Source organism: Artibeus jamaicensis, unplaced genomic scaffold (genome assembly GCF_021234435.1).
Source record: "Artibeus jamaicensis isolate MK-2021 breed Jamaican fruit bat unplaced genomic scaffold, CSHL_Jam_final contig_332, whole genome shotgun sequence".
Taxonomy (NCBI): Eukaryota; Metazoa; Chordata; class Mammalia; order Chiroptera; family Phyllostomidae; genus Artibeus; species Artibeus jamaicensis.
The window spans coordinates 30,798,251-30,824,897 of record NW_026521788.1 but is presented as its reverse complement, the minus strand read 5'-3'; the positions used below and the strand labels follow the sequence as shown (position 1 = coordinate 30,824,897).

Genomic DNA, 26,647 nt, shown 5'->3' with positions numbered 1-26,647 from the left:
TCGGAGCCATAGACAGAATGAGCTCATTCCTGGAGTGAGGGTAAGGAGAGAAGAGAAGGGGGCATTAAGGTCTGAGCATGTCACCATTAAGTGGTCAAGAAGAGGAGAAGGGACTAGCAAAAGGATGATAAGAACAGCTATAAAGATAAAATCAACTAAGAGTGGTGTCATGAAAGACAGGAGGAGAAAGAGTTACAGAGGAGAAGTTGAGCAGCTGGGTCACTTCTGTGGCTGACAATTTGAGAACACAGAGGGAACAAGAGGAACCACTGGATTTTGCAACAAGGAGGTCTTTGACACCCAATTTTATCCCTTGGGACTGGGAATGCAGGCTGCCCCTTCCTCCAATGACAGGTCACCAACGTGTGATGCCAGATTCATATTTTATTCTGAGAGAGGTATTCCACAGGAGCCCTACCTCTGACCTCATCCCATGGCTCTGAGGAGAAGCCGTGGCCAGCAGAGATGTCAGCTTCTTGCTGGGATGTTGGTAGCTCACAGGTTTGGCCCTGACTCACTGACCAGGCTCCTGGGCCACAAGTGCCCCATCCACCCTGGGTAGCTCAGAACTCACAGATCACAAGGCGCCTCTCTCCACAGGACTTATCATTCCACTTTCCATTGTCGTAGATTTCCACACAGTCCTCTTCCCCACCACTGTTGTTGGGCTCCCCTGAGTTCCAGTTGGAATACACCAGGGACTCCCCTGTGGGGTAGACAAACTTGCCCTCTGTCTGGGAGTCAGTCATGCTCAGGAATGCAGCCTTGTTATGAGCTGAGACCAGCTGCTGCAAGGCCCCATTCTCAGCTGCAGAGCGTGGGGAGGGCAACTGTCCCCCGGCCTGTCTGCATATTTGCTGTGCGTCCTGGAAAGATTTTTCAAAGCCTCCTGTCTTGAAGAACTTCTCTCCAACAACTCGGCCATCAGGAAACAGACCCACTAACAGAAGAAAGAGGACAGTCAGTTTTGGGTTCTGACAGCACCCAGCCAAAGCTCGGGGGACCCTTGTGCTCCAACCAGAGGCCCAGGCCTCCCATACAGGGTATCAGGGCACCAGATAGGACAAAAGTGAGACACTTGATACCAGAGTAACCCCAAATTACAATGCCCTCTATAAGGTGACTCTGAGGTCCCTAGTTACAGGTGAGAACCCTGGGCTCTGAGAGATTAAAAGGCTCCTTGTCACATAACCATCAAATGTAGAGTTAGGAATTAAACCTTATTTGATCTGACACTAAAGCTTACGCATGCTCTTTCCATTCCTCCCCACATGGCATACTAGAATACGTTCACCAATTAATAAAATTGGTAGATTCTATCCAGAATCTGGATAGAACTGGACTGATTTTGGCCATTGAAATGACACCATGCAGCCTGGGCCAGTCTATGAGACCATGGATAACAATGCAGGTGCTCACTCTGATCTCACTTGGAACCCATGTAACAGCAGGGCATGTGCCATTGTCAGAGGGTCTGTGCTGTTGGGGGGGGGTGGGAAAGGAGAAGAATGGGTGGGCCATCTCAGAGCAGTGATGTGCTAATCTCTGCACTGTGCGTAGCCCAATGCTGGCCTCATGGTGTGCATGTGGGTGAAGCCAGAGTGCTGGGTGAGGTGTTGAAGGCATCGGATCTGTGTGTGGGGGACAGAGAGAGAATCAGTGCTGCAGAGCCCTGTCTGGGAATCAGAAGGTTAGGTGTTCAGCCCACCTTGGCAATGACTGTCCAGGTGGGCAAGGGAGAGTCCATTTTTCCTAGAGTTTCCAATTTCTCATCTTTAAAGTGGAAATATATTTCATTAAACTATCACTTGTATGACATTTAACTATCTGTTTTTATTCTCCCTCATTTTCCATCCCTTTGACTTCTGGGTTCATGCATAAAAATCTTCAGGGCGCCTGAGAAGGCAGTGCCCCAAACTCACGGGCCTGGTCAGTAGCCCAGGCTGCACCCCAACCCACTGCCCTTGACCTGTGAGCACCTTCCACAAGGGCTCAGAGTGCACATTATCCACAGGTTCAAGACAGCACCCAGAGTAGCCTTGCACAAGGTCAGCACGAGATGTCACATGCCATCACATGCACATACATGGGTACACATGTGCATATACGAATACAGCCATGTTCCATCACAAGGTAATGGGAGCCCAAAAGGTCCATCTAGATGTGTGTGACTATCTGTGTGTGCCTGCATAAGATGCGTGTGCTCATGTATGCAGAGTGAGTGAGTACATGCACAAAACCTCGATACATAGGTACTTAGTGGGCTTTGGTGCTCTGGTGCCAACCCTATGCCTCACCCTCTATGCTTTCCTCCTTCAGGAACTCTTCTTTTTTTGGATCAGTGAGATTTGCTGAATAATTTGAATTCAAAGCTGACATCAGGGAGAGCAGGGGTCAGGGGGAGCAAAACAGGGAGAGAGGAGGAGATTCCCACAGGCACAGGACACTCGGGTGTGTGCGCCTGGAGGCCTCAGACTCCTCAGCATTCCAGGCATTGGGAGGAACATCTGCTCTGAATACCCAGATCCCAGAGACAACCGGCCCCCAGCCAGACTTAGGGCATGCCTCAGGTGAGATTCTCAGTGGCCACATGTGAACGTCTGGCTCTCACCAGCCTTGACCCAAGGACAGCATCCCAACTCCGAATCTCAGAGCAGAGTCTGCAATCTCTGCTGCTGTGGGCTGGGCAGCAACATCTTGGGGTGTTCCCACACCCAGCCCCACAGAGCTAAGAAATGCATCCTGGGTGGTTGGGTGTCTTCATATATGACAGGGACCAACACAGGGTCAGCAAGAGTGAAGGTCTGCTGGACTGCCCTGGGCTCAGGGCATTGATGTGGCTTGGATCACAGTTGTCTGTGATGTTGGGGGCATTCTGGAGCCGCATGGCCTTGGCCATGCTTCTGCCAGACCACTGAACTCATGGTAAGGGACACATCCTGCCACTTGTCCCTTGCATCTACTTCCAGTTCCAAGAACATGTGGCTGCACTGCTCTGTTCCACCCTTACCCTTAGCCCCACTCCCTGCCCCAGTCCCAGGTCCAGCCAGTCACCCCCTCCCCACTACAGTCCCAGACCCACGCCTGCCTCAGACCCAGCCAACTCTAAACCAAAACACAGACCCAGTCAGAGGCCTATCCCCAGTGTCTGCCTCAGGCTCAGGTCCAGGCCCAGGAACTCACCTTTCTTGTACAGAGAGAAGGCACCCTGAAGATGCTGTACCCGTCCCTGTAGGGCCTCCACCTGCTTCCTCAGAGCAGTGATGTCTGCAGAGAGAGAGGCAGACTGAAGAATAGTCCAGCACAGCCAGGGATTGGCTCAGAGTCTGGGCCTCAAAGGAAGGGTGCCCAGTTGCTGGCTTTATTGGGAGAGGGGTAAGGAGCTGGAACTGGCCCCCACAAAATCCATATCTGCTGTCACAACAGGCCCTGCTGCCTACATTTCCTGTGATACTGTTGTGAACAAACTGTCCCCTGAGCAGGTCCTTGCACCCCACTGATACTGATCCAGATGATACTGTCACTCCACATTGTGAGAATCTGACAGCACTTCCTTTGGGAGGTGGGGTGGGGGACAGGATTACATATTCTTCAAGTACTTCCCATCCCCTGGATTATTTGATGCTCAAAGCTATCCAATGAAGGGAATGGGAGCTGTGCTTGTCCCAATGACCAGATGGAAAAACCGCTCAGGCCTGCCCTGCACCAAGTAACAGAGTCTAAAACCAGAGCCCAATCTTCCTGCCTTCTAGCCTGTCAGCCTTGTCTGCTTTTCACGTACCCCTAAAACGGTCTGACCACTGAGTGGAAGGGCTGTCCCAAGCTGAAGAGAGCCCTCCTCCTTCCCCCACTAGTGGGGTTCCCAGAGCTAGGGGAGGCTACCTTACCTGGAAGCCCACTCTCTCCTTTTGCTCCTCTGTCTCCAGGAGCACCTTTGTCCCCCTTCAGTCCTGGGGGACCCCCGGCACCTGGAGGCCCCTGTGGGCCTATGGCTCCTTCAGGGCCTGAGATCAGAGAAGAAGAATTGAGTGAGCTCTGCACACATTCCCCAGATTTTCACCCTCACACAGACTGTTCCAAACACAGTCACACCCCCTTCTGTACGTGGACCATCTCCATCACCCAGCAACCGACCTTCCCTGTATACCAACTATCCCTGTGGCTCACACCACACTCCCCCCACATACAGAGAGTTCCTCATGCCCAGTGATGGACTCTCCTGGCAAGCCTACTAGATTCTTCCTACTGCCCAGTAATGCCAGCCCTGACCTGCTTGAGGGTGATGGCAACTTGACAAACTGCAGTATTTACAGCAGGCAATCTGAGAGCATTTACCCTTGATCATGGACTCCTTGCTTTCCCCCTCCTAGAACCAAAATTTTATCAGAAATGATACTTGACACTAATCATCAGGGAAATGCAAATCAATCCACAAGATATCACCTCACATCTGTTAGAATGGCTTTTATAAAAAAGACAAAGGGTAACAGTGCTGGTAAAGATGTTGAGAAAAAGAAACCCTTGTGCACTATGGGTGGGACTGTAAGTTGGTGCTGCCGCTATAGAAACCAATATGCAATTTCCTCAAACAATTAAAAATAGAACTAAAAAATAAAAGTATGACCCAGCAAAGCATTTCTGGATCTTTATATAAAGACAATGAAACACTAATTTAAAAGCTATCAGGCCCTGACTGGTGTGGGTCAGTGAGTTGAGCATCATCCTGTAAATGGGAAAAGTCACTGGTTCTATTTTCAGTCAGGGCACATGCAGGGTTGTAGGTGAGGTCTCTGGTTGTGGGTGTGGAAGAGGCAACCAACCGGTGTTTCTCCATCACACCGATGTTTCTCTCCCTCTCTTTCTCCCTTCCTTCCCCTCTCTCTAAAATAAATAAATAAAATCATTTAAAAAAAAAAAGAAAAGATATATGTACCCTCATATTCATTGCAGCATTGTAGTAATCAAGTAATAGAAACAAGCTAAGTGTCCACTGTGGATGAATGGATAAAGATGATGTGATACACATGCAGAGGAATATTATGCAGACATAAAAAGAAAAAATCTTGCCAATTGCAACATGAATGGACCTTCAGGGATTATGGTAACTGACATAATTCAAGCAAAGAAAGACAAAAAAAAACAGTATGAGCTCACTTATATGTGGATTCTAAAAGAAAGATAGAACTCATACAATAACTATACAGATCGGATTATTAGTGGTTGCAAGAGGTAGGAGCTGGGTGGCAGGCAAAACATGTGGAGATGGTGAAAATGTACAAATATCCAATCATAAAATAACTAATTCCTTAGAGATGTAATGTACAGAATGGTGATTATACTTGATAGCACTATATTGTATATTTTAAAATTGCCAAGATAATACATTTTAAAGCATTCATCACAAGAAAAAATATAACTATATGTGGTAATGGATGATCATTTCACAATATATACAAATATTGAGTCATTTATTATGTTGTAGGCCTGAAAATAATACAATGTTGTATGTCAATTATATCTCAATTTTAAAAATTGGAGAAGTCCTGTAACATACCTTTCAGTCCTTAGAAAATATACTAAATTATTATCTAATGCATCATTAAGTAATAAAAGTATGTTAGAAATACTATGTTCAATATGATTTGCTTTCAATAATATGTGGAGACATTGTAGGGTATGTGCACATTTAATATGCTTTGGAAAAAACATAGGAAAGGTTTATACAAAAATGTTAAGTTGTTTTTTTCTGAGTGGCATGATTAAGGTAACTTTAATTTTCTTCTTTTTGTTTTTCTGTAGTGACCATATATTACTTTTCTTTTGGAAAAATAACCAAACTTTTAAAAGGGATGTGTTACCTCAACAAAGGCTGCCTAAGCCAGAGATTATACAACATTTACCCAAAAAAACTAAAGGGAGCAAAGGGATATTAATATTTAAGACTTTTACACTTGCCCTGGCTGGCTCAGTGAATTGAATGCTGGCCTGTGAACCAAAGGGTTACTGGTTTGATTCCCAATCAGGGCACATGCCTGGGCCATGGGCCAGGTCCCCAGCTGGGGGCATTCTAAAGGCAATCACACATTGATGTTTCTCTCCCTCTCTTCCTCATTCCCTTCCCCTTGCTCTAAAAAAAGTAAATAAATAAAATCTTTAAAACATACTTTCTTTAAAAAAAGAATTTTACACTAAATTCTGTAAGTTTGGTGATTCTTTTTTATTGGGGTGACATTTATGTAATGTAAAATTAATCTCTTTAAAGTATATGGTTCATTGGCATCTACCAGCTTCAAAATATTGTGCAACTACTGTCTCTGTTTAGTTCTAAAACATTTAGTCACCCTAAAAGAAAATCTCATAGCCATAAACAGTCACTCCTTATCCCCCTATTTCTCACCCCAGCCCCTGGGTATTACAATTCTGCTTTCTGTCTCAATTACCTATTCTAGATATTTCATGTAAATGGAATCATACAATATATCACATTTTGTGTCTGACTTTATTAACTGGGAGTGGCTTCTTAAGGTTTATTCACCTTGAAGCATGTCTCAATACTTCATTCATTGGTATGGCTCAATAATACACTTTGAGTATGAATAGGACAGATTCCATTTATCCATTTATCAGTTGATGGGCATTGGTTTGTTTACATCTTTTGATTGTTGTGAATTAATCTGCTATAAGCATTCATGTCCAAAAAGAAAGATACAAGAGGGGAAGTGGATGTGGAGTGAGACAGGAAGGGTACAGAGGGGATAAATGGTGATAGAAGGAGAGTTGACTTCGGGTGGTGAACACACAACACAAGATACAGATGATGTATAATACATTGTAACCTCGAATGTATAGAATATTATTAACCAATATCATCCCAATAAATTCAGTTTTTAGAAAATGAGTAAGACTGATGGTATAACAAAGTGAAAAAAAAGATACAAAGAAAAGAAAATTTATTTAAAAAAGAAATACTACCTGACAGATGGTGCCAACATATTCATTCACATATTTTTCCACTGGCTCATCGTTCCATTTATTGGTTCACTAAGAAACCATCTATGGAACATAACTTTACAACTAGCAGTGGGTGAGATGCGAACATTACCACCGGGTCCAGTTCTGCAAGGGATTTGTAGCAGAATGTGAAACTGGGAGGCACGGGAAATGAGTGTGGAAGACAATGTGTGAGATGCCCCTCACACCATCATAGCACCCCTACTCCAGCACACACACACATAGTCTCAGAGCTCTTTTACTGAAGGACAAAGTAGGACATAAAAGGTGAGGAGGATCCAGAGAGATTTGTAGAGGAGAGGTGACATTTCAGACGTGGAAACCCTGCTCTCAGGGCAGGATGGGTGAGACCTGCCTGGGGCAAGAATGTGCTGATGGTGGGGGACTGGTGCCTTTAAAAGGCCGTGTACTGGGCATGGTGTCCTGCTTCCAGTTACAGTCCTCACTTGGAATGAAATGGAACATAGAGGGCTCCAGGATGAGCCCCATATCTCATATTCAACAGCACACTGTGCAGGGACAGAGATGCCCTGACCCTGGGCTGAGTCTCCCTTAGGTTTCATATTGAGTCTACCTGGCCAATATGGCAACAGGTAGATGGGCCAAGAGAAGAAAATAACCCATAGAAGGGAACCTTCAAGGTGGCCCATCCTAGGCACACAAGCATGGATGCCAGGAGAGCACTGAGATGGAGAAGAGACACCCTCATCAGCAAGCATTCACGCCTCCTAAAGCACTAATTTTGCATCCTAGTCTTCCCAAGAGATGTATGTATCCCTGTATGCTAATGCCACCTGAAGTGAAGCTTCATGGACCAGAAGTGTGGCCACTCTTAACTGTACCAAATTCCTTTTCTCCTTGCATCTCACATTCACACATTCCACAGGTGTTCTCAGAGCTTCTATAACATACTGTCCTAAATGCAGGGTGATAGTAGACAAAGAGAAAGACAACAACTCAGATCCCTTCCTCATGGAGCTTAAATTCAACTGCACAGAAACAGGTATTAAGCATAGAGAGTATTGTCAGGGTGCATCTTCTAAGTGGGTGGTCAGAGAAGGGCTGTCTGAGCTAGTGGTCTGTGAGTGAGGCTGGGAAGGTGGTGAGGAGTGTGCCTCTGGGAAGAGCAGTGACAGGGCCCTGAGGGTGCTGACAGATCAGTGAGGGGCCAGTGTAGTGGGAGCCCAGTGACTGTGTGGGGAAGAGAAGGCAACAAGATCAGACAAGTAAGCAGGGGCAGAGAGGGGCCTTGTGGGCTGCTGTGAAGTGTGTGGTCTTCTCCAAGGGAGGTGCATGCCCCTGGGGGCTCTCTGCTGAATCCTCTGGACAACAACCTAGATGCTGAGAACTAAGGGAATTGTCCCTGTAAATACAGCTTCCAAAGCAGGGTCCAGGTCTTATTGGCCCTCCATGGTAGTCAGGGCATCACCATGGAAACATGGGCTCTGCATTCCGCCTCTGCTCAAGGGTCTCTCATCTCAGCTTCATCTTGTCCTTTACAGCAGCTTTCTGGGACCATGTGTATCAGAATCTGCAGGGCAGGTGTCACAAGTCACACCCATACCTACTTGCTGAGGGTTCTGAGGCTACTACAGTGCCCTAATAAATTCTCAGACCCATAGGGTTAAGTGACTAATGTGCCTGGAATTAAGGAGCCAGTGTGGAGCCTGGGCCCCCAGGCCTACTGTGCACCACTCTCTCTCCAAGCACCAACCCCAGGCTTGGGATGTGCATAAGGCACATGCATAAGAAAGGGAGGCCTCAGCCAGACTCCATGCCAAAGGTTAGAGAACCACCTAGGAAAGGGTGTCCTCCCCAGGAATCAATTCAGGGTTCCTCTGGGTGCTAGAGAGAGCTGGGATTCTCCAAGGGAGAGCAGGCACCTTAAAAACCACCCTTCTTCTGAGAACACTTCCAGGCAGCCTTCTCAAGACCCAGCCCATTCCCACTGGGAGCTACCATCTCTCTGTAAAGGACAGTTGGATATTTGCTTGTTCCTCATCCTGCAAAGCCTGGCAATGTTATCTATTCTTTCCAGCTTAAATATCTTCTTCCTCTTTCAACCAAAATGCAAGCTCTGCAAAGATAAACCCACAGTTGATGCATCTATAACCCAAGCCAAGTGCCACTTTTGGCTCTTCATTCTCATTGCTGCTTTGTTGAATTCTCCCTTCTTTTTGGTCACACTCAGACTATCCCATATGTGACAGTATTACTTGGATAACACCCTTAATAATAGTACCTTTGCAAAGCTCAGGAGAATTCACCTGATGCTATAGCAGGAAGATGCAACTTTATCCTGACAACTCAATAAAATAAAGCCTTGGTTCAATTAGTTGTCACTATGTGACAAATAGCCTTCCCATTTACACATGAGCAAACTGAGACTCAGGGACATTGAGTGGCTTTCCTGAGAGGTCCCTCCTGGAGGTGGAGCTAGCAATCAAACACACACCTGTCTGACCCAGAAGCCCTTCTCTTTATCCCCTTCCATATTACCTCTCTGAGTCTCAAATTTATTACCTGTTAAATGAGGTTATGTTTCCCTGATAAGTGGGATTAAATTTATATACAAGTGAATGCTCAAGCACACAGCTGGACAATGAAATATGAGCTCCCTTTCCTTCACTCTGTAGAATATTTAGGACAAATCCTTTCGATCAGGCCTGAGTATGGACGACTGAGCCACATCCATTTCCACCCTTCCTGCACTTTAGTTTAATAACATATTTAACACCCTGCACAGGCCCCATTTACCCTCAATGAACATTTTCTAAGTGTAGGAGCATGGCTCTACACACCCCAAGTTCCTGTCACTTACACACTATTGGCTCATATTTGGGGTAAGAGGAATCAGAAGATCCTAGGGAAGCCCTGACTGGTATGGCTAAGTAGAATGAGCATCAGCCTGTGAACCAAAGTTCACTGGTTCGATTCCTGGTCAGGGCAGATGCCTGAGTGGCGGTCCAGGCCCCCAATTGTGGGTGTGCAAGAGGCAACTGATTGATGTTTCTCTCGCACATGGATGTTTCTCTCCCTCCCTTCCTCTGTCTCTGAAAATAAATACATAAAATAAAAAAGAAGAAGATCCCAGGGGAGAAATCAGGACAGGTGGGTGATGCAGAGAGGAGACACATGGAGGCTCAGGACAGCCAGTCATTTGACAGCTGGTAAAGCACTGTTTTAGATGGACTGAGTGTCTAGGGGACTTCTCCTTCCAAGGAGGTGGGTGTCCATTTCCAAGGCTTCCACAGCACAATATCTAGGGTTGCTGAGTTGGTTACAATTCCAAAGCCCACCCCTAGGACAGGCCCATGGTCCCAACTCTACCTGGATCCCCTTTCTGGCCCTGGGGGCCCTCTCTCCCATCTCGTCCATCACGACCAGGCAGGCCATTCTCCACAGGGCCACACATGACCAGGGTGCAGGCATCGGGCACTGTTTTCTGGGAATAGTTCATTTCTGTTCCCAGTGACTTTGGAGGCTCAGTGAACAGGATCAGCATGGGGAGGAAGAGGAGAGGCACGGCCTAGGCAGGTGGGTAGGAAGAAAAAGGACACATTCTCAGTTCTAGAACATGGGTGAGTGCTTAGCACAGCTCCTAGAGGTCAGGGGAGGCACATCTCCTACCTCCTCTTCCCTTCTGTGGGATCAGGAGCAGCAGGAATCCCAAAGCAGTTTAGGACAAGTGGGCACATAGCCTAGTCTGAGAGGGCATGGTTACCTGGCTGAAACTCGAACATGGGTTCACAGCAGCATCTATCTCTTCTCAGATGTCCCATTTTGTTCCTTCTAGTGACTTCCCTTGATTGCTGTCATCAGCAGTGACAGTGGCTAGGATGTAGAACTCCTCACTAAGGCCATCTGTCCCATCAGGAAGGATTTACAAGTGCCTTTGGGTAGTATCTTTCCCCTTCTTGAAACTCCTTCTTCCTGACTGCATCATTAAGTTGGAATGGGGACCGAGGCGGGGAGGGCTGGGGTGGTGGGGAGCGGTGGAGGGAAAAGGCAGAACACTGTACTTGGAAAACAGTTAAAAAATTGTAAAAAAATTAAATTAAATAAATGTTAATGCAAACTAAAAAAATAAGTTGGCTTGGCTCCAAAAAGGCAAATCTGTTTCCTATCACTTGTGGCCTTGGATGGACTGGTACTGGCAGTCTACAGTGCAGGTCTGAGTAGGAGCTAAAGACCAAAGGCACTTAGTGACACTTGTCCTGAGCACAACATGAGTACACGGCTGCATGTTCACCAGGTCATTGGGGCATTCCTGGACTAGACCCTGTCTCCATGAAGAAAGTTCCAGATGGGCCCAAGGCAAAAGTTCTCAGAGATACTATATTAGCAGCTGGAGAGATCCTAGGACACTTGGAGTCCTGCTCAGTCTACCTGAGATGACTTGGAAAAGGGGCCTCAGGGACAAGGGGCCCCTCTGAGATGTGCTCAGTCAGGGACAGGGTAGTTTTAGGTGTAGGAAAGAACAGATGTCCAGTAGGACATCCAGTTACCATGTGAGGGAGACTTGGGAGCTAAGATTTGCATTCTGGGCAAATCTCCCACTGAGAAAAAGAAGCAGAGTGAGGGCAGAAGAGTGTTCCTGTTCCCCGACTCTGTCCCTGTCTAACATCCACACCCACACCTCCTAGACCAGAACACCTACTGCCTTCCTCAACACCAGTAAAACAGACCACCCCTGATGGGCCTGGGGATATTCACTCAGCACAGGAAAAACAACACGAGAGGCAAGGACAGAGACACTCACCATTGCTTCCTCTGGGATTCCAGGATCTCCAAACAAACTAGCCTTTCCTTGGCAGGCACTGACTGTTTATGCTGCCCTGAAACCCCAGCTGCCCAGCCCTACTCTTTAAGAACTCTTTAAGAAGTGGCGGTTTTCTTTCTTGTTGACTCACTCCCTCAACCCCCACCTGGGTTCTGGAAACTTGCCACCAATGTTCCTAGCACCATACACATATCACCTTAGGGTGTACAAAGCACCCTCAGTCCATAATCTCACCTGCACCACACTGCAGTTCTGTGAGTTAAGTTGTATCCTCGAGTTCTGGTTTTTATAAATATCCAGAAATACGAGGTCCAGAGAAAACCAGAAAGTTGCACTTAACTATTAACTATTTACTACTAACTACTCCATAACTCCATATTTCAAAAGCAACCTGCATCCAGATTTCAGCCGCCAGGACCTGCTGTCAATTTGTCTTCATCCTTCACTTCAACATTACTCTCCAGATAGTGGGAAAGGGCTGGGAGCTTCTTGGCATTTCCAGGCAGGGGTCTGGCAGGTGAGGAGTTGCAGAGTCAGCAGCAGCCTATAAGGACAATGCCCGGGGAGCTGCCACTTGCCAGGGGTCACTCTTTTGCTTCCTGCTCTAGTTGTTGGAGAGCCCCTCACTTGGCATTTGTGGAATGGACTTCCCTTAACTTCCTTCCCCTCATCTCCCCACTTCTTTAGCTGGGCTTTCCCTGAGTACTGCTCTAGTAACCAGTTTGGAGCCCTGAGCTGCTGAGACACTATTACAGCCAATTCCCAGTGAACTTTATCTTCCAGTGACTGTGGGACAGTTGTCTGCCCTCCTGTTGTTTCTATCATTTCTGCTTCCTACTAGATCCCTAGGTCTTCATCTTTTGTAGCAATCCTTTGCTTAGGTCCATACACCAGAAGCCCCATGTCCACAGTCCTCCCTTTTGGCCACGCCTTAGGTGGTGCTGACTTGCTCCTGTTTTGGATGCTTCTGTGGCATCTCCTTACACATTGTAGAGTCTACAATACCAGGTTTCCTCAGCTGGTAGGAAAAGGTCTTTTACTTCCCATATTGTAATTGTTGAAGCAGGATCCCATAGTAGAGCAACATGTGCCCCAAGCAATAAAGCTCTTTCATTAGTAACACACAGCCCTTTCCATCTAGGCTGTCCAGGTGTCTCCCAGAGATCTAGATCAGCATGGAGGCTGAACTACACCACTGCTCTCCTGCCCCACAAGGCCTACTTGTCAAGCCTTATCCTGATAGTTCAACAAACTCCTATTCATGGTCACTTATTTCAGAAGCCCTATATTTTATCATTCATTGCAATTTAGTTTCTATTAATTGCTACTTCCTAACCTGTTGAATACTTCCCTTATAATGCTCTGGGATCCCATTACATAGCACAGAATATAATATTTCCTTTGTCTAACTCCACATTACAACAGAGTCTAGTTTTATTTATGATCCAACCCAGACACTCTGTTTCAATTACTATCTTTGCTTTCCTCAGTTACACCAACACAGATGAGAATCAGGTCTTAAATGATGATCACAATGGCTTTCATGCAGAGAACCACTGGGCCAACCTATCTTCCCAATATGTGGTCTAGGATGATGACTTGGTTTCTTTGGGTACTGGCTCCTGATGCCATACTGTAGCCTCAGCAATACCTGCAGCCCCTAATAGACTGCATGAGCTGCACTTTTGTCAGAGCTAAGCTGAACCTCTGATAGTGGGTTTACCAGCTGCTTGCCCACATTACTGCTGAAACTCCCAGCTCAGCAGACCCATGACATTTTTTATCACTGCCAGCCAATAAGGCAGTGATTTTTCACCAGTATGCCACAAGAATTTTTAAAACATGCAATATACCTAACTATTTTGTCAGGGGCACTGACCTCTTTTCCCTTAGACTGTCAAATAAAAAAAAATGATAAGAGTCAACATAAAAATAGCCATCCAGTGTGAATAAATCAAAATTATACCTATTTTTATTAGATCAGTGAAAAATATATTTTATGGTGTAGCACAGAATTTTAATAATTATGTGTGCTAATCACTGAGATTAAAAAGGTTGAAAATCACTGACACAAGAACTTTGTACACAAATAAACATTCAAGACAATAGCTCTAGACTCCTCACCTTAGCCTGATTTGCTATTGTTTGACCTCAATTTCTGGCTCCAAACACGTGGCCCCAGACCTTGACTTCAATTCTTGCCCCATGGGTGCCACAGTACTGTTGTTCTCAGTTACTCTCCTTGATGTTGGACCTTGATTGTTCTGTTTCTGGCTTGATACCTCTCTCTGACTTCTAAGCATATCCTATTTTCTTGGAGAATTTCTGGTATTTATTCATAGTATGAACAATAAACCTGAAACACACTCCACACCTTCACTTGATTTGAGCTGAGCTAGCTGTGTATTTAGTGACTGGGGAAGGAAGTGGGAATGCATGTGTGGCATAATGGGAACCTGTCTGGCTCTTGGAGATTGAGACATCTCAATCTTCTTATTCTGAAACCAAAAACAATTGCATTAACACTGATCTATTATTTTTTACTTCCCTTGAAGTAAATCACATTGAATTACATGCTTGATATATCCATTTCTTATCCCCCCTCCATGTGAGAGTCCCCAACAATTTCAGTTCAAGGTGACCATGCCCACATTTTCAGTCATTCTATGCTATCTTCTTTTGTGATTTGTGTTCTCATGTTCTTTCCCTTGCCTTTCAATGAAACCATGAAGTTGTGTTTAAACCACTATATTCGCTTATGATTAACATACAAAAAGCTGTACACATTTAATATACAACTTGATGAACTTAGAATAGGTATACACCTGTGAAACCATCAAGGCTATAAACTTATCCATCATCTTTGGAAGTTTCCTCCTGCCCTTTTTTTTTCTTTCTATGTATTTATGATAAGAGCACTTTGCCTAAGACTTAACTTATTAGCAAATTTTTAACTGTAAAATAGGATATTGATACCTATAGGCCTTATGTTGCACAATAGATCTTTAGAACTTATCTATCTTGCCCAACTGAAACTCTAACCCTTTAACTGTTACCTCCACATTTCCTCCTCCACCCAGTTGCAGGAACAACTATCTACTCTTTGGTTTTATCCATTTGACTATTACAGATTCATCATAAAAGTGGTATCAGGAAGTACTTGCCCTTCTGTGTCTGGCTTATTTAATTTAGCATAATGTCCTCCAGCTCCATCCATGTTGTTGTAAATGGCAGAATTGATTTTCCTTTGTAAAACTGAATAATCTTCCATTATATGTATATAACTCATTTTTCTTTGTTTATCCAGGCTTATTGAAATAATGCATAATTGACGAATATAATTCTATTGTATTTAAAGTCTACAATGTGATCACTCAATATATACATTGTGAAAAGATCTCCGTAATCAAGTTAATTATCACAACTATCATCTCACACAGTAACTAGTTTTGAATTCATGAGAATTCTTAGGATCTACTCTCAGCAAATTTCTCAGTTATCCTTTGCTGGTGTGACCCAGTTGGTTGGAGTGTTGCCCTGTAACCAAAGGGTTGCAGGTTTGATTCCTGCCCAGGGCACATACCTAGGTTGCAGGTTGATTCCTGGTTTAGGTGCATATGGGAAGCAACCAACTGATATTTCTCTCTCACACTGATATTTCTCTCTCTTCCTTCCTTTCTCCATTCCACTCTCTAAAAAGGCAATAAAAATGTCCTTGAGTGAGGATTTAAAAATAGAAAATGAAATAAAATGTTCAGTTACACACATATAAGTGATACCATGTAGGATTTGTTTTCCTCTCTTTGGCTTATTTCATTTGGCCTAGTGTCCTCCAGGTTCACCCATGTTGTCACGAATGGCAGGATTGATCTCTTTTATGTCTGCATAATATTGCATGTACATATATATAGACATATGCATGAGTGTGTGTGTGTATAAACACACACACACATTTTCTTTATCCATTCATTTTAAGAGGACATTTCAGTTGCTTCCATATCTTGGATATTGTGAATAATACTACAATGATTATGGGAGTACAGATATCTCATGATAATTATGTTTTCTTTAGACATATGCACAAAAATAGAATTGTTGGATAATATAGGCATCCTATAATTATTTTTTAGGAAATTCCATACAGTTTTCCATATGACTGTGCCAATTACATTCTAACAAATAGTATACAAGAGTTCTCTTTTGAATTATACCTCAACATAACAAAGGCAATATATGACAAACCTACAGCTAACATCATACTCATGAACAAAAACTAAAAGTGTTTCCCTTACAATTAAGAGGTCCATGTTTACCACTTCTGTTCAACAGAGTACTAAAAGTCCTAGTCACAGCAATCAGAAAAAAAGAAGAAATAAATAGCATCCTAACCTGAAAGGAGAAGGTAAAACCATCCTTATTTGCAGATGACATGATATTATACATAGAAACCCTGAAGACTTCTCCCCCAAAATAATAGATATAATAAGCAAATTCAGCAAGTTAACAGAATACAAAATTAATATTCAGAAATCAGTGGCATTTTTGGTTTGCAGGCCAACACTCAATCCACTGAGCCACACCAGCCAGGGCAGAAATCAGTGGCATTTTTATACTCCAATAATGAACTGTCAGAAAGAAAAACAATCCCAGTTACTATTACAACAAAAACATAAGAAACCAAGGAATGCATTTAACCAAGAAGGTAAAAGACCTGTACTTGAAAACTATAGGATACTGAAGAAAAAAACTGAGGAAAATACAAATAAGTGGAAGCACATACTGTGTTCATGGACTGGAGGAATTAACATCATTAAAATGTCCATAGTACCCATAGCAAGCTATAGATTCAATGCAATTCCTATTAAACTGCCAATGAAATGTTTCACAGATTTAGAACAAATATTCCAAAAATTTATGTAGAACCAAAAATATACCAAATAATCTCAGCAATCTTGAGAAAGATGAACAAAGTTGGAGGTATAAGAGTAACTGACATAACCCTGGCTGGTGTAGCTCAGTAGATTGAGCGTGGGCCTGAGAACCAAAGGATCATGGTTCAATTCCCAGTCAGGGCACATGCCTGGGTTGCAGACCAGTTCCCAGCTGGCAACCCATGAGAAGCAACCATACATTGATATTTCTCTCCTTCCCTTCCCTTGAAAAGATAAATAAATAAAATCTAAAAAAAAAAAAGAGTAACGGATATAAAATTATACAAGCCCACTGTAATTAAAAAACAAACAAACAGGGACTTCTGGCCAAGATGGAAGCGTAGGTAGACACATTGTGCCTCCTTGCACAACTAAAATAAGGACAACAATTTAGAAACAAAATAACAACAATATACCAACAATTTAGAAACAACAATTTTCAGAACTGACAGAAAAGTAAACTGTATGGAAGTCCAACAACCAAGGAGTTAAAATAGATACATTCATGCAGACCGGTAGGAGGGGTAGAGTCATTGGGCCACTGGGCAGAGAGGGGTCGCAGCAAAAAAAGCAGTGGCATCAGGTGTGCAAGGCAGCAGCTGACAAACCCTGGGTGTGCAAGACAGCAGTGGGCGGACCCTGGGTGCACAGGTGGAGGCTGGCAGACCCCAGGTGCAAGGTGGCAATGAGCAGACCCAGCAAGGTGGAGACTGTGGAGTGGGGCAAGGTGCACAAGGCGGATGGCTGACCCGGCAGACCCACATTTCCATGCAGATAAACAGGCAAAACTGGGGAGTGAGACAGACTGCACAACCCAGGGTCTCAGTGCCAGGAAATAGACTGAAAACACCCATGGGGATTGAGGTGCCAGGAGAGACTCCCAGCCCCACAGTTCGTTGGAGAGACCTACAGGGTCCTACAATGTGCAAAGGCCCACCCACAGGGGAATGAGCATTAGAAAGGTCCAGTTTGCTTTGGGGAAGCTGCAGAAGGGACTGAAACCTGACAGAGACCAGAGCAAGTGCCACTGTTCCCTCTTGGCCCCTGCCCCCACATGCTCCTTAACAACCTAGCAATGTGGGTTGCCCTGCCCTGGTGAACTCTTAAGGCTCCACCCCTCACTATGTAACAAGCACGACAAGACCAAAAAAATGGCCCAAATGGAAGAATACATCAAAGCTCCACAACAAATACAACTAAGTGATGAAGAGATAGCCAACATATTAGATGCACAGTTCAAAGCACTGATGATCAGGATGTTCACAGAATTTGGTTGATTTTGGTAGCAAATTTGATGAAAAATGAAGGTTACACTAAGTGAAGTGAAGCAAAATGTACAGGGAACCAACAGTGATGGAAACAAAACTGGGATTCAAATCAATGGAGTGGACCAGAAGGGAGAAAAAAATGACCAAACAGAAAAGGATGAAGAAACAAGAATTCAAAAAAATGAGGAGAGGCTTAGGAACTTCCAGGACATCTTTAAACGTTCCACCATCTGAATTATAGGGGTACCAGAAGGGGACCAGGAACAGCAACAAGTGGAAAACTTATCTGAACAAATAATAAAGGAAAACTTTCCCAATCTGTCAAAAGAAATAGACTTCCAGGAAGTCCAGGAAGCTCAGAGAATCCCAAAGAAGTTGGACCCAAGGAAAAACACACCAAGGCACATCATAATTACATTAGCCAAGATTAAAATGAAGGAGAGAATTCTAGAAGCAGCAAGAGATAAGGGGACAGTCACCTACAAAGGAGTTCCCATCAGACTGTCAGCTGATTTCTCAAAAGAGACCTTACAGGCAAGAGGGGCTGGAAAGAAGTATTCCAAGTCATGAAATCCAAAGACCTACAACCAAGATTGCTGTATCCAGCAAAGCTTTCATTTAGAATGGAAGGGCAGATAAAATGCTTCTCAGATAAGGTCAAATTCAAGGAGTTCATCATCACCAAGCCGTTATTATATGAAATGTTAACAGGACTTATCTAAGAAAAAGAAGATAAAAATATGAACAGTGAAAGGATATCAAACTCACAGTTATTAACAACCACACCTAAAACAAAAGCAAACTAAGCAAACAACTAGAACAGGAACAGAACAGAGAAATGGAGATCACATGGGGGGTTAGCAATAGGGGAATGGGAGGAGGAGAGACAGGGAGAAGGTACAGAGAATAAGTAGCACAGATGGTGGGGAGAAGTTAGGGGGAAGGCAAGAGTAGTGTGGGAAATGTAGAAGCTAAAGAACTTATGACACATGGACATGAACTAAGAGGGGAATGTGGGTGGGAGGGGTGTGCAGGGTAGAGGGGAATGAAGGGGATAATGGGACAACTGTAATGGCATAATCAATAAAATATATTTTTTAGAAAGTATGACAACTCAATGACATTAAAAGAGCCAACTGCATTTATTTATTTACTTAGTTATTTACTTACTTATTTTTAGAGAGAGGGGAAGGGAAGGAGAAAGAGAGGGAGAGAAGCATCAATGCATGGTTGCCTCCCACACACCCCACACTGGGGACCTGGCCCACAACCCAGGCATGTGCCCTGACCGGGAATTGAACTAGTGACCCTTTGCTTCACAGGCCTGTGCTCAATCCACTGAGCTACATCAGTCAGGGCCCAACTGCATTTTAAAATAGGCAAAGGACTTAAGCATTTCTTCAGAAGATATATACAAGACCCATACATATGCTGCCTACAAGAGACCCACTTCATATCAAAATACAAACAGACTGAAAGTAAAGGGATGGAAAAAGGCATTTCAGGAAAATGGAAACAGAGAAAAAAAAGCTGGATAGCAATACTTCTATCAGAAAAAAAAAACTTTAAAACAAAGGTTATAACAAGAACAAGAACCCAGAAATTCCAGTTCTGAGTATTTATCTTGAGTATTTACCCAAAACCCTAATTTGAAAAGCATATGCACCCCTATGCAACATCATTTGCAAAAACCAAGATATGGAAACAACCTGAGAGTCCATTGATAGATGACTGAATAAAGATGTAATGCAAACGTACAATGGAATATTACTCAGGTTTGTCCTAGAGAAATGGGTTTCACAAAACTGGGCCATCTTTCCCTTATTGCCTTCAGACCCTTTCTGATGATTGTGGGATTGGGCTCAGCAAAAATGAGATTAACAATATTCGCTGAAGGTGAGTTATCTTCCGTTTTTTGCAGGGATCACTCTGTACTGTCCTTATTGCCTAATCTTCATTGAGGCATTGAGGAAACATCTATGAGAAAAAGGAAGAAAATTACCATTATTAGTGTTAAGACATTCCTGACCATGGTCTGAATTTTTATTTCATATAGTAGCTAATCTAATCAACCTCCAATAAATTGAAGTATCTGAGCAATACAGGTTGTGAGTTCTTCTCACAAGAACCCACAAGAACCTGGAGAACCCACCCCCACACTGCAGATTAAGAGATTCCATATATGTCTCTTTCTTTGCTTGCAAATGAAGAAAAGCTCTTAACAAGTTTGGAGTTTAAAATTCCAGAGTAAATTTTTCCCTTAAGTAATCCTTAGTTTTTGTTGGTCGCATTGGGATTACTTCCAACCAGGTTAGAGAAGCCAGGCTCCTCTTCCACATTTCGATATGAATAGAGCTCACCTGAACAGAGACATAGCAGGGTCAAGTCTCATCCATAACCCAGACCTGGAAAGTTCCAAATTATTTCTGAACTTCAAGTATGACACCATTTGTGAACTAGAAGAAAAATCAAAGCACTACCTCAACAATTATTCCAGGATAGCTCTTTCAATTTGGGGAAATGTTTTTTGTTTTGTTTTGTTTTGTTTTTTTTGGTTTCTTTTTACTTTTTAATCCTGTTAATTTTTAACTATACATGATAGTAAGAGAGAAATCCATTATGAACTTGATGATCCCATCCCTCAACTCTAATATATAACAATATATTGCCAATCTTATTTCACCCACCCACCCACTGATCTCCTCAACAATCTTCCCTCATTATTCTAAAGTGAATCCCGGATATACTGTTTCACCCCAAAATAGTTCTATATAGTAAGTCCTCACTTAACATCATCGATTGGGTCTGTGACTTTAAGTGAAATGATGTATAAGGAAACCAATTTCACCACAGACTAATTACTATAAGCAGTATCTAAGTTCCTATGGCATCTCATCAACACTATAATGAAACATTAAATGATATTAGTTGAGGCCCTGCTGCATATCTCTAAAATATAATAAATCTTTTTGTAAACCAGTTCTCTGTTGATGGATATTTAATATTTAGGTTGGTTCTACTTTTTCTTTTTTCCCCAGTTACACTGACATATAATTGACAAAAAATCCCTTTTAATGTAACCAAAAGTTCATTTTAAAATACCTGAGGAATGTAGACTGGTACAGCCACTATGAAAAACACTCTGGAGGTTTCTCAGAAAATTAGTAATAGAGTTATCATATGACCCAGCTACCCCTCCCCTGGGTATCTACCTGTAAAAAACTCAAAAACATGTATTCGCAAAGATATATGCATCCCTATGACCACTGCAACATTTTTTGTGGTGGCCAAAACATGGAGACAACCAAAGTGTCCTTCAATAGATGATTGGATAAAGAACATGTGGTACATATATATAATGAGATACTATTCAGCCATAAGAAAAGATAAAATTCTGCCATTTGCAACAACATATGTGGACCTTGAGAATATTATGCTATGCAAATTAGTGAGAAAAACTTAAGAACCATATTATTTTACTCATCTGTGGGATATAAAACTGAAACTCATGGACACAGACAACACTGGTGGTACTAGAAGGAAGACACTGTGGGGTGGCGGGGAATGGAGGTGGCAAATATATGGCAAAGGAATATGGTCTACGGCCATACCACCCTGAACGCGCCTGATCTCGGAAGCTAAGCAGGGTGGGGCCAGGTTAGTACTTGGATGGGAGGAATATGGTTTGACTTTGGGTAATGGCACACAGTGCAACATACAGATATATAAAGTGTATCACTGAAATGTACACTTGAAACCTAAATGATTCTATTAACCAATGTCACACCAATATATTTAATAAAATAAAATAAAAATTTAGAGGAATTCCAGTCAAGATGATGACATAGGTAAACATGGCTCACCTCCTCATACAACCATGCCAAAATTACAACAAAAATAGAGAGCAGTTATCACTCAGAACCATTAGAAATCAAGTTGAATGTGACAACTACTGTGACAAGAAATCTGACAACTACTGAATTAAAGAAACCATGTCCATCTGATACAGGGTGCAGCCAAGGGGGGGCCCCAAAAAAAGATTTGGAATGGTGTCCAGAATTCAAAGTGTATAGGAATATTGGAGAGACATATAAGATGTCCTCACCACCCTCGCACCCAGGGGGAAGAGACAAATAGAGCCAGGGCCATTGAGAGCTGTTTTACATAGCAACAGTTTTGCAGCTATCCTCTGGAATGGTTATTTAACATATCTATAACCTTTACTGGTTTCATAGATATGTTAAAAAGCTGTGGCCAAGTTTTGAGCCAGGGAGAAGGGAGTGGCTTGGACCCAGGAGAGGTAACTAGGGGCTGCACCCCGGAGAGCACGAAAAAAAAAGACTGGCTCCAGGATATGAGGGGATAACTAACTACCCAGGTGAGGAGAGGGCCACGTGGTTTGGGGCAGAGTGAGGACCCCTGCAGTCATGTAAGAGGGAGCCACACGGTTTCAGGAAAGTAAAGGACCCCCTCTTGGTGAGGTGAAAGAGGGAGCCACATGGTTTTGGCAGAGTGTGGACCCCCTCTTCCCCAGTTTTGAAAGGGAAAACCATGCAGCTTTGCCAGAATGGAGATCCCTGCAGCCAGGTGAAGAAGAAAGCCACATGCTTTGGTGGAGTGCGAACCCCTGCAACTTTGGTAGAAGAGGCCCATGCGGCTTTGGGATGCTTCCTTTGGCCAAGTGGCCTGGAAAGCAGGAGAGACTTTGACTGGAACTTGGTACAAAGAACTCTTGCCAGTGGACCATGAAAGGGTACCACAGTACTTTGGATTAACCAGAGAGAGATCCTGCCTGCATAGTGACACAGCTAATGGTGCCAGCAGCCTGAAACACAGACATGTGCTCTTTTCCTGATTTACGGTACCCAGAGTTGGGACAGTAGGAGAAGGGAGCGCTGTGTGGGTGTAGGTATATACCCTAAAGGACTTTGATATTTTAGTGGAGGCATTAAGCCTAAATAGCATTAAATAAACATTTCATTTTCCTTTTCGCAAATCTCTGGCATTGAGAGATGTCTTTCCAATTGGCGGTGGACAAAAGAGCCCAGTAGATATTAGTATTCTGTCCTTGGGAGGGGCCCCTGTTGTATAGCAGTTTTGGGCATCCCTAGGTGGGCCAAATATTGTATTGCCCCCCCTCGGACCTCTTGTTCGGTAACACATCCAGACTGGTAGGAGGGGTAGAGATGTGGAACAGGCTGGTCTCTCTTCCATGTGTGGTTGCTAAAAATTCAGGAGGGATATCCTGGGAGCAAGGAGTCCCAGCCCAACACCAAGTCCCCCAGCCCAGGGTTCCAGTGCCAGGAAGAAAGTCCTCATAACTTCTGGCTGCAAAAACCAGCGGGAATTGAGTCTACAAAAGAAACTTCTGGAGTTTCAAGCAGTTCCCCTTAAAGGACTCACACAGAGACTTACTCAGACTCACTTTGTCTGAGCTCCAGCACTGGGGTAGCAGCTTGAAAGGCATCAGTGTCATACAGGGAGGAACTAAAGTACCTGGCATCCAGTCAAGAGCAGGGGGACAGCTTTCTCCCAGACAGAAAGGCAGGCAGAGCCACAAAGCTGGCAGGTAGGTGCCATATCTGAGACTCCATCAACCTGGCTAATACTGTTTGCCTCACCCTGGAGACCCCCAGAGGCTCTGTCCCACTCAACATAACAGTCGGCACTTAACAGTGCCTTTTCCATATGAATGGCTGGTCTTGGCTTCACAACTTCCTAAATCCTTTCAAACAAGCAACAGCTGGCCTCAGTGAGCCCTCAGCCCCTCTACCTCTTGTTAAATGGCCCAAGGCACAGCTCCAGCAGCAGGCAGCCTAGATTCACAGTTTGGCTTGTCTGGGAATCTCCAAGCCCAGCACAAGAGGCAGCCATCTCAGATTGGTCTATGGCTCAGGGCTGGTGGCCCTGGGTAAAATATAAGTGGGGGCTGACCTTGGCCTGCACCACCTAGAAAACTTCAGGGCCTGCACACCCAGTGAACAGCTACAAACCACATCAAAGCACCACCATGCTGCCTCTGCACAGCTGGTTTTCTGTGGAGGGCAAAGGTTGGTGGTCAGTGGTCATAGCCAGTCCTTGTAGCTGACTGGCCTGGGCAAATCCCTCCCAATGCTCTGCCAACAGTGACCAAGGCTCAACTACAAGAGAAGGGTGTACTCAGCCCACAAAAAAGACACACCTTGGGTACCCAGTTTGGGTGATAAGGGACGCACTGTGCCACTGGACCCTACAGGACACCTACTACAGTGGGCCATGATACCGAATCAGGAATTCAAAGCAGCTCTACCTAATACATAGAAACAAACACAGGGAGGCCAACAAAATGAAGACACAAATGAGAGAGCAAACCAAACTGCCAGAAAAAGAACTAAACAAAATAGAGATAAACAATTTAACAAATGCAGAGTTCAAAACATGGTTACAAGGATGCTCTAGTGAGTACTTCTACAGCACCAAAAAGATCCAGTCAGAAACAAAGGATAAACTAATTGAAATAAAGAACAATTACAGGTGGACAACAGTAGAGCAAATGAAGTCAAGAATCAAATCAATGACTTGGAACATAAGGAAGCAAAAAACAATCAATCAGAATAACAAGAAGGAAAAAGAGAATCCAAAAATGTGAGGATAGTATTAGCAGCCTCTGGGACAACTTCAAGCTTCAGGTGGTGCAACATCCATATCATAGGGGTGCCAGAAGGAGAAGAGAAAGAACAAGAACTTGGGAATCTATTTGAAAAAAATAATGACAGAAAACTTCACTAATTTGGTGAAGGAAATAGACATGCAAGTCCAGGAAGCACAGAGAGTTCAAAACAAGATGGATGCAAAAAGGCCTACTCCAAGACACATCAAAATTAAAATACCAAAGGTTAAAGAGACAATCTTAAAAGCAGCAAGAGATAGGCAGTTAGTTACCTACAGGGAAGTTTCCATAAGACTGTCAGCTAATTTCTCAAAAAAAGTTTTTGCAAGCAAGAAGGGTTTGGCAAGAAATAGTCAAAGTCATGAAAAGCAGGACCAAAAGCCAAGACTGCTCAACCCAGCAAAGCTATTATTCAGAGTTGAAGGGCAGATAAAGTGTTTCCCAGACAAGAAAAAACTAAAGGAGTTCATCATCACCAAACCATTATTATATGAAATGTTAAAAGGACTTATTTAAGAAAAAGATAAAACACTATGAACAATAAAATGGCTATATATGTGTGTATATATATATACATATGTATATATATATATATATTAAGCAAACAAGAACAGAGACAGAATCATGGACATGAAGAGCATTATGATAGTTGCTAGATGGGAAGGGGGTATAGAGGAATGGGTGAAGAGGTGAGGGGATTGAGACATACAAATAGGTAGTTACAAAGAGCCATGGGATGTAAAGTACAGTATAGGAGATAGAGTAGCTAAAGAACTTATACACATGACCCATGGACATGAACAATGGTATGGGGATTGCTTGAGGGAGTAGGGGCTGCTGGGTAGAGGGGACCAAAGGGGAGAAAACTGGGACAGATGTAATAGCATAATCAATAAAATATAATTTTTTAAAAGAATTAGCACCCCCCAAACAATAATAGAAATAAAATACTTGAGTCTTTCAAAAGTCCTACTGCCCAGTTCTACTGTACTGCAGCCACAAACAATGACATCAGTGACATGAGCTCTCAGAGCCTATAAACCTGAACTTTTTACAAGATGAAAGCTCAAACCCCTACCAAACACTAGTACACGAGATATACCACCTTCTATCAGAGAAACTCACCATTGGAAGCCATGTTAAACCTCTAGTCCAAGGTCTTTCTGAGTGATAAAGTGATGGCCTCTGGTGTAGCAATCCATAGACCCCTGAAGTGCCCAACCTAGACATACCTCTTCATCGCTTCACCTCATACACCTTTTCAAAAACCTAGCTTCCCATCACTATTCACCAGCTGACTCTAATTTTCCCCATAAACCCTTACTTAGTATTTTATCCCCAGTGCCTTCAGGGCACTGGGACCAGAGAGGCTTGGACCACAGAGTGAGCCTCTGACTAAGGCAGTCTAACCTCTAACCTCATTCTTGTCACTATCACCCTGTTGTGTTATAGACTGCAGGCTGAGTGAAGATGTGAGAATGGAAGTTTTTTCGGGCTCACTGATGATCCACACTGCCCGATATCTCATTACTAAGGAATGCTGAGGTTGGAAGCAGGAGAGACCAGAGAGTAATACTGAATAAGGATTATTATGGACATTACATAATCTGCTAATTCATCCTACCCTTAAAACAGTCCTTGAGACAACCAAAACCTCCTTTCTACAGATAAGGAAGCTGCAGGCCTTTGGGATTTTCTTCACAAGTGCAGGACTTTGTACCTTCCCAAGTGGGTTGGAGTCTTCTATATTCCTCAAGGTATGAAAAATGCAACATTACTTGAAAGCTGTTTCAAAATTAATTTATCTAAATTCAGAGGGATCCTCACATCCCCCTTGCTATTTAAATAAATTGCTATAAATTTATGTGGCAGGCCCAAAGGAAAGATCATTCATATATTATATGACATAAATCTTGTAGTGGGGCAAAAGTAAGTTTACAGCTTTTTGTATGAAAAAATAGTGTAATAATTAATCAATAATAATGACACAAAAATAAACTGTTTC

At 43.5% G+C, this 26,647-nt stretch overlaps 1 protein-coding gene across 6 annotated transcripts in view; it reads right to left on the bottom strand.

Annotated features, from left to right (window-relative positions):
* Positions 1-371: 371 nt before the first annotated feature.
* LOC119064187 (pulmonary surfactant-associated protein D-like) overlaps positions 372-26,647 on the bottom strand; it is a 39,305-nt gene continuing 13,029 nt past the window's right edge. The window contains exons 3-9 of one of the 6 annotated variants that reach the window (XM_053663838.1): positions 20,354-20,449; positions 19,752-19,970; positions 15,378-15,486; positions 10,342-10,540; positions 3,888-4,004; positions 3,184-3,267; positions 372-940 (exon numbers count right to left, since the gene is read on the bottom strand). In XM_053663838.1, coding sequence (XP_053519813.1) covers positions 564-940; positions 3,184-3,267; positions 3,888-4,004; positions 10,342-10,516 — 753 coding nt within the window. In that variant the 5' untranslated portion in view covers positions 10,517-10,540; positions 15,378-15,486; positions 19,752-19,970; positions 20,354-20,449 and the 3' untranslated portion in view covers positions 372-563. Of the gene's footprint in view, positions 941-3,183; positions 3,268-3,887; positions 4,005-10,341; positions 10,541-11,773; positions 12,357-13,768; positions 16,953-19,751; positions 19,971-20,353; positions 20,450-26,647 lie in introns of those variants that run through there. The other 5 variants (XM_053663837.1, XM_053663839.1, XM_037165762.2 and 2 more) reach the window with 5 other exon arrangements.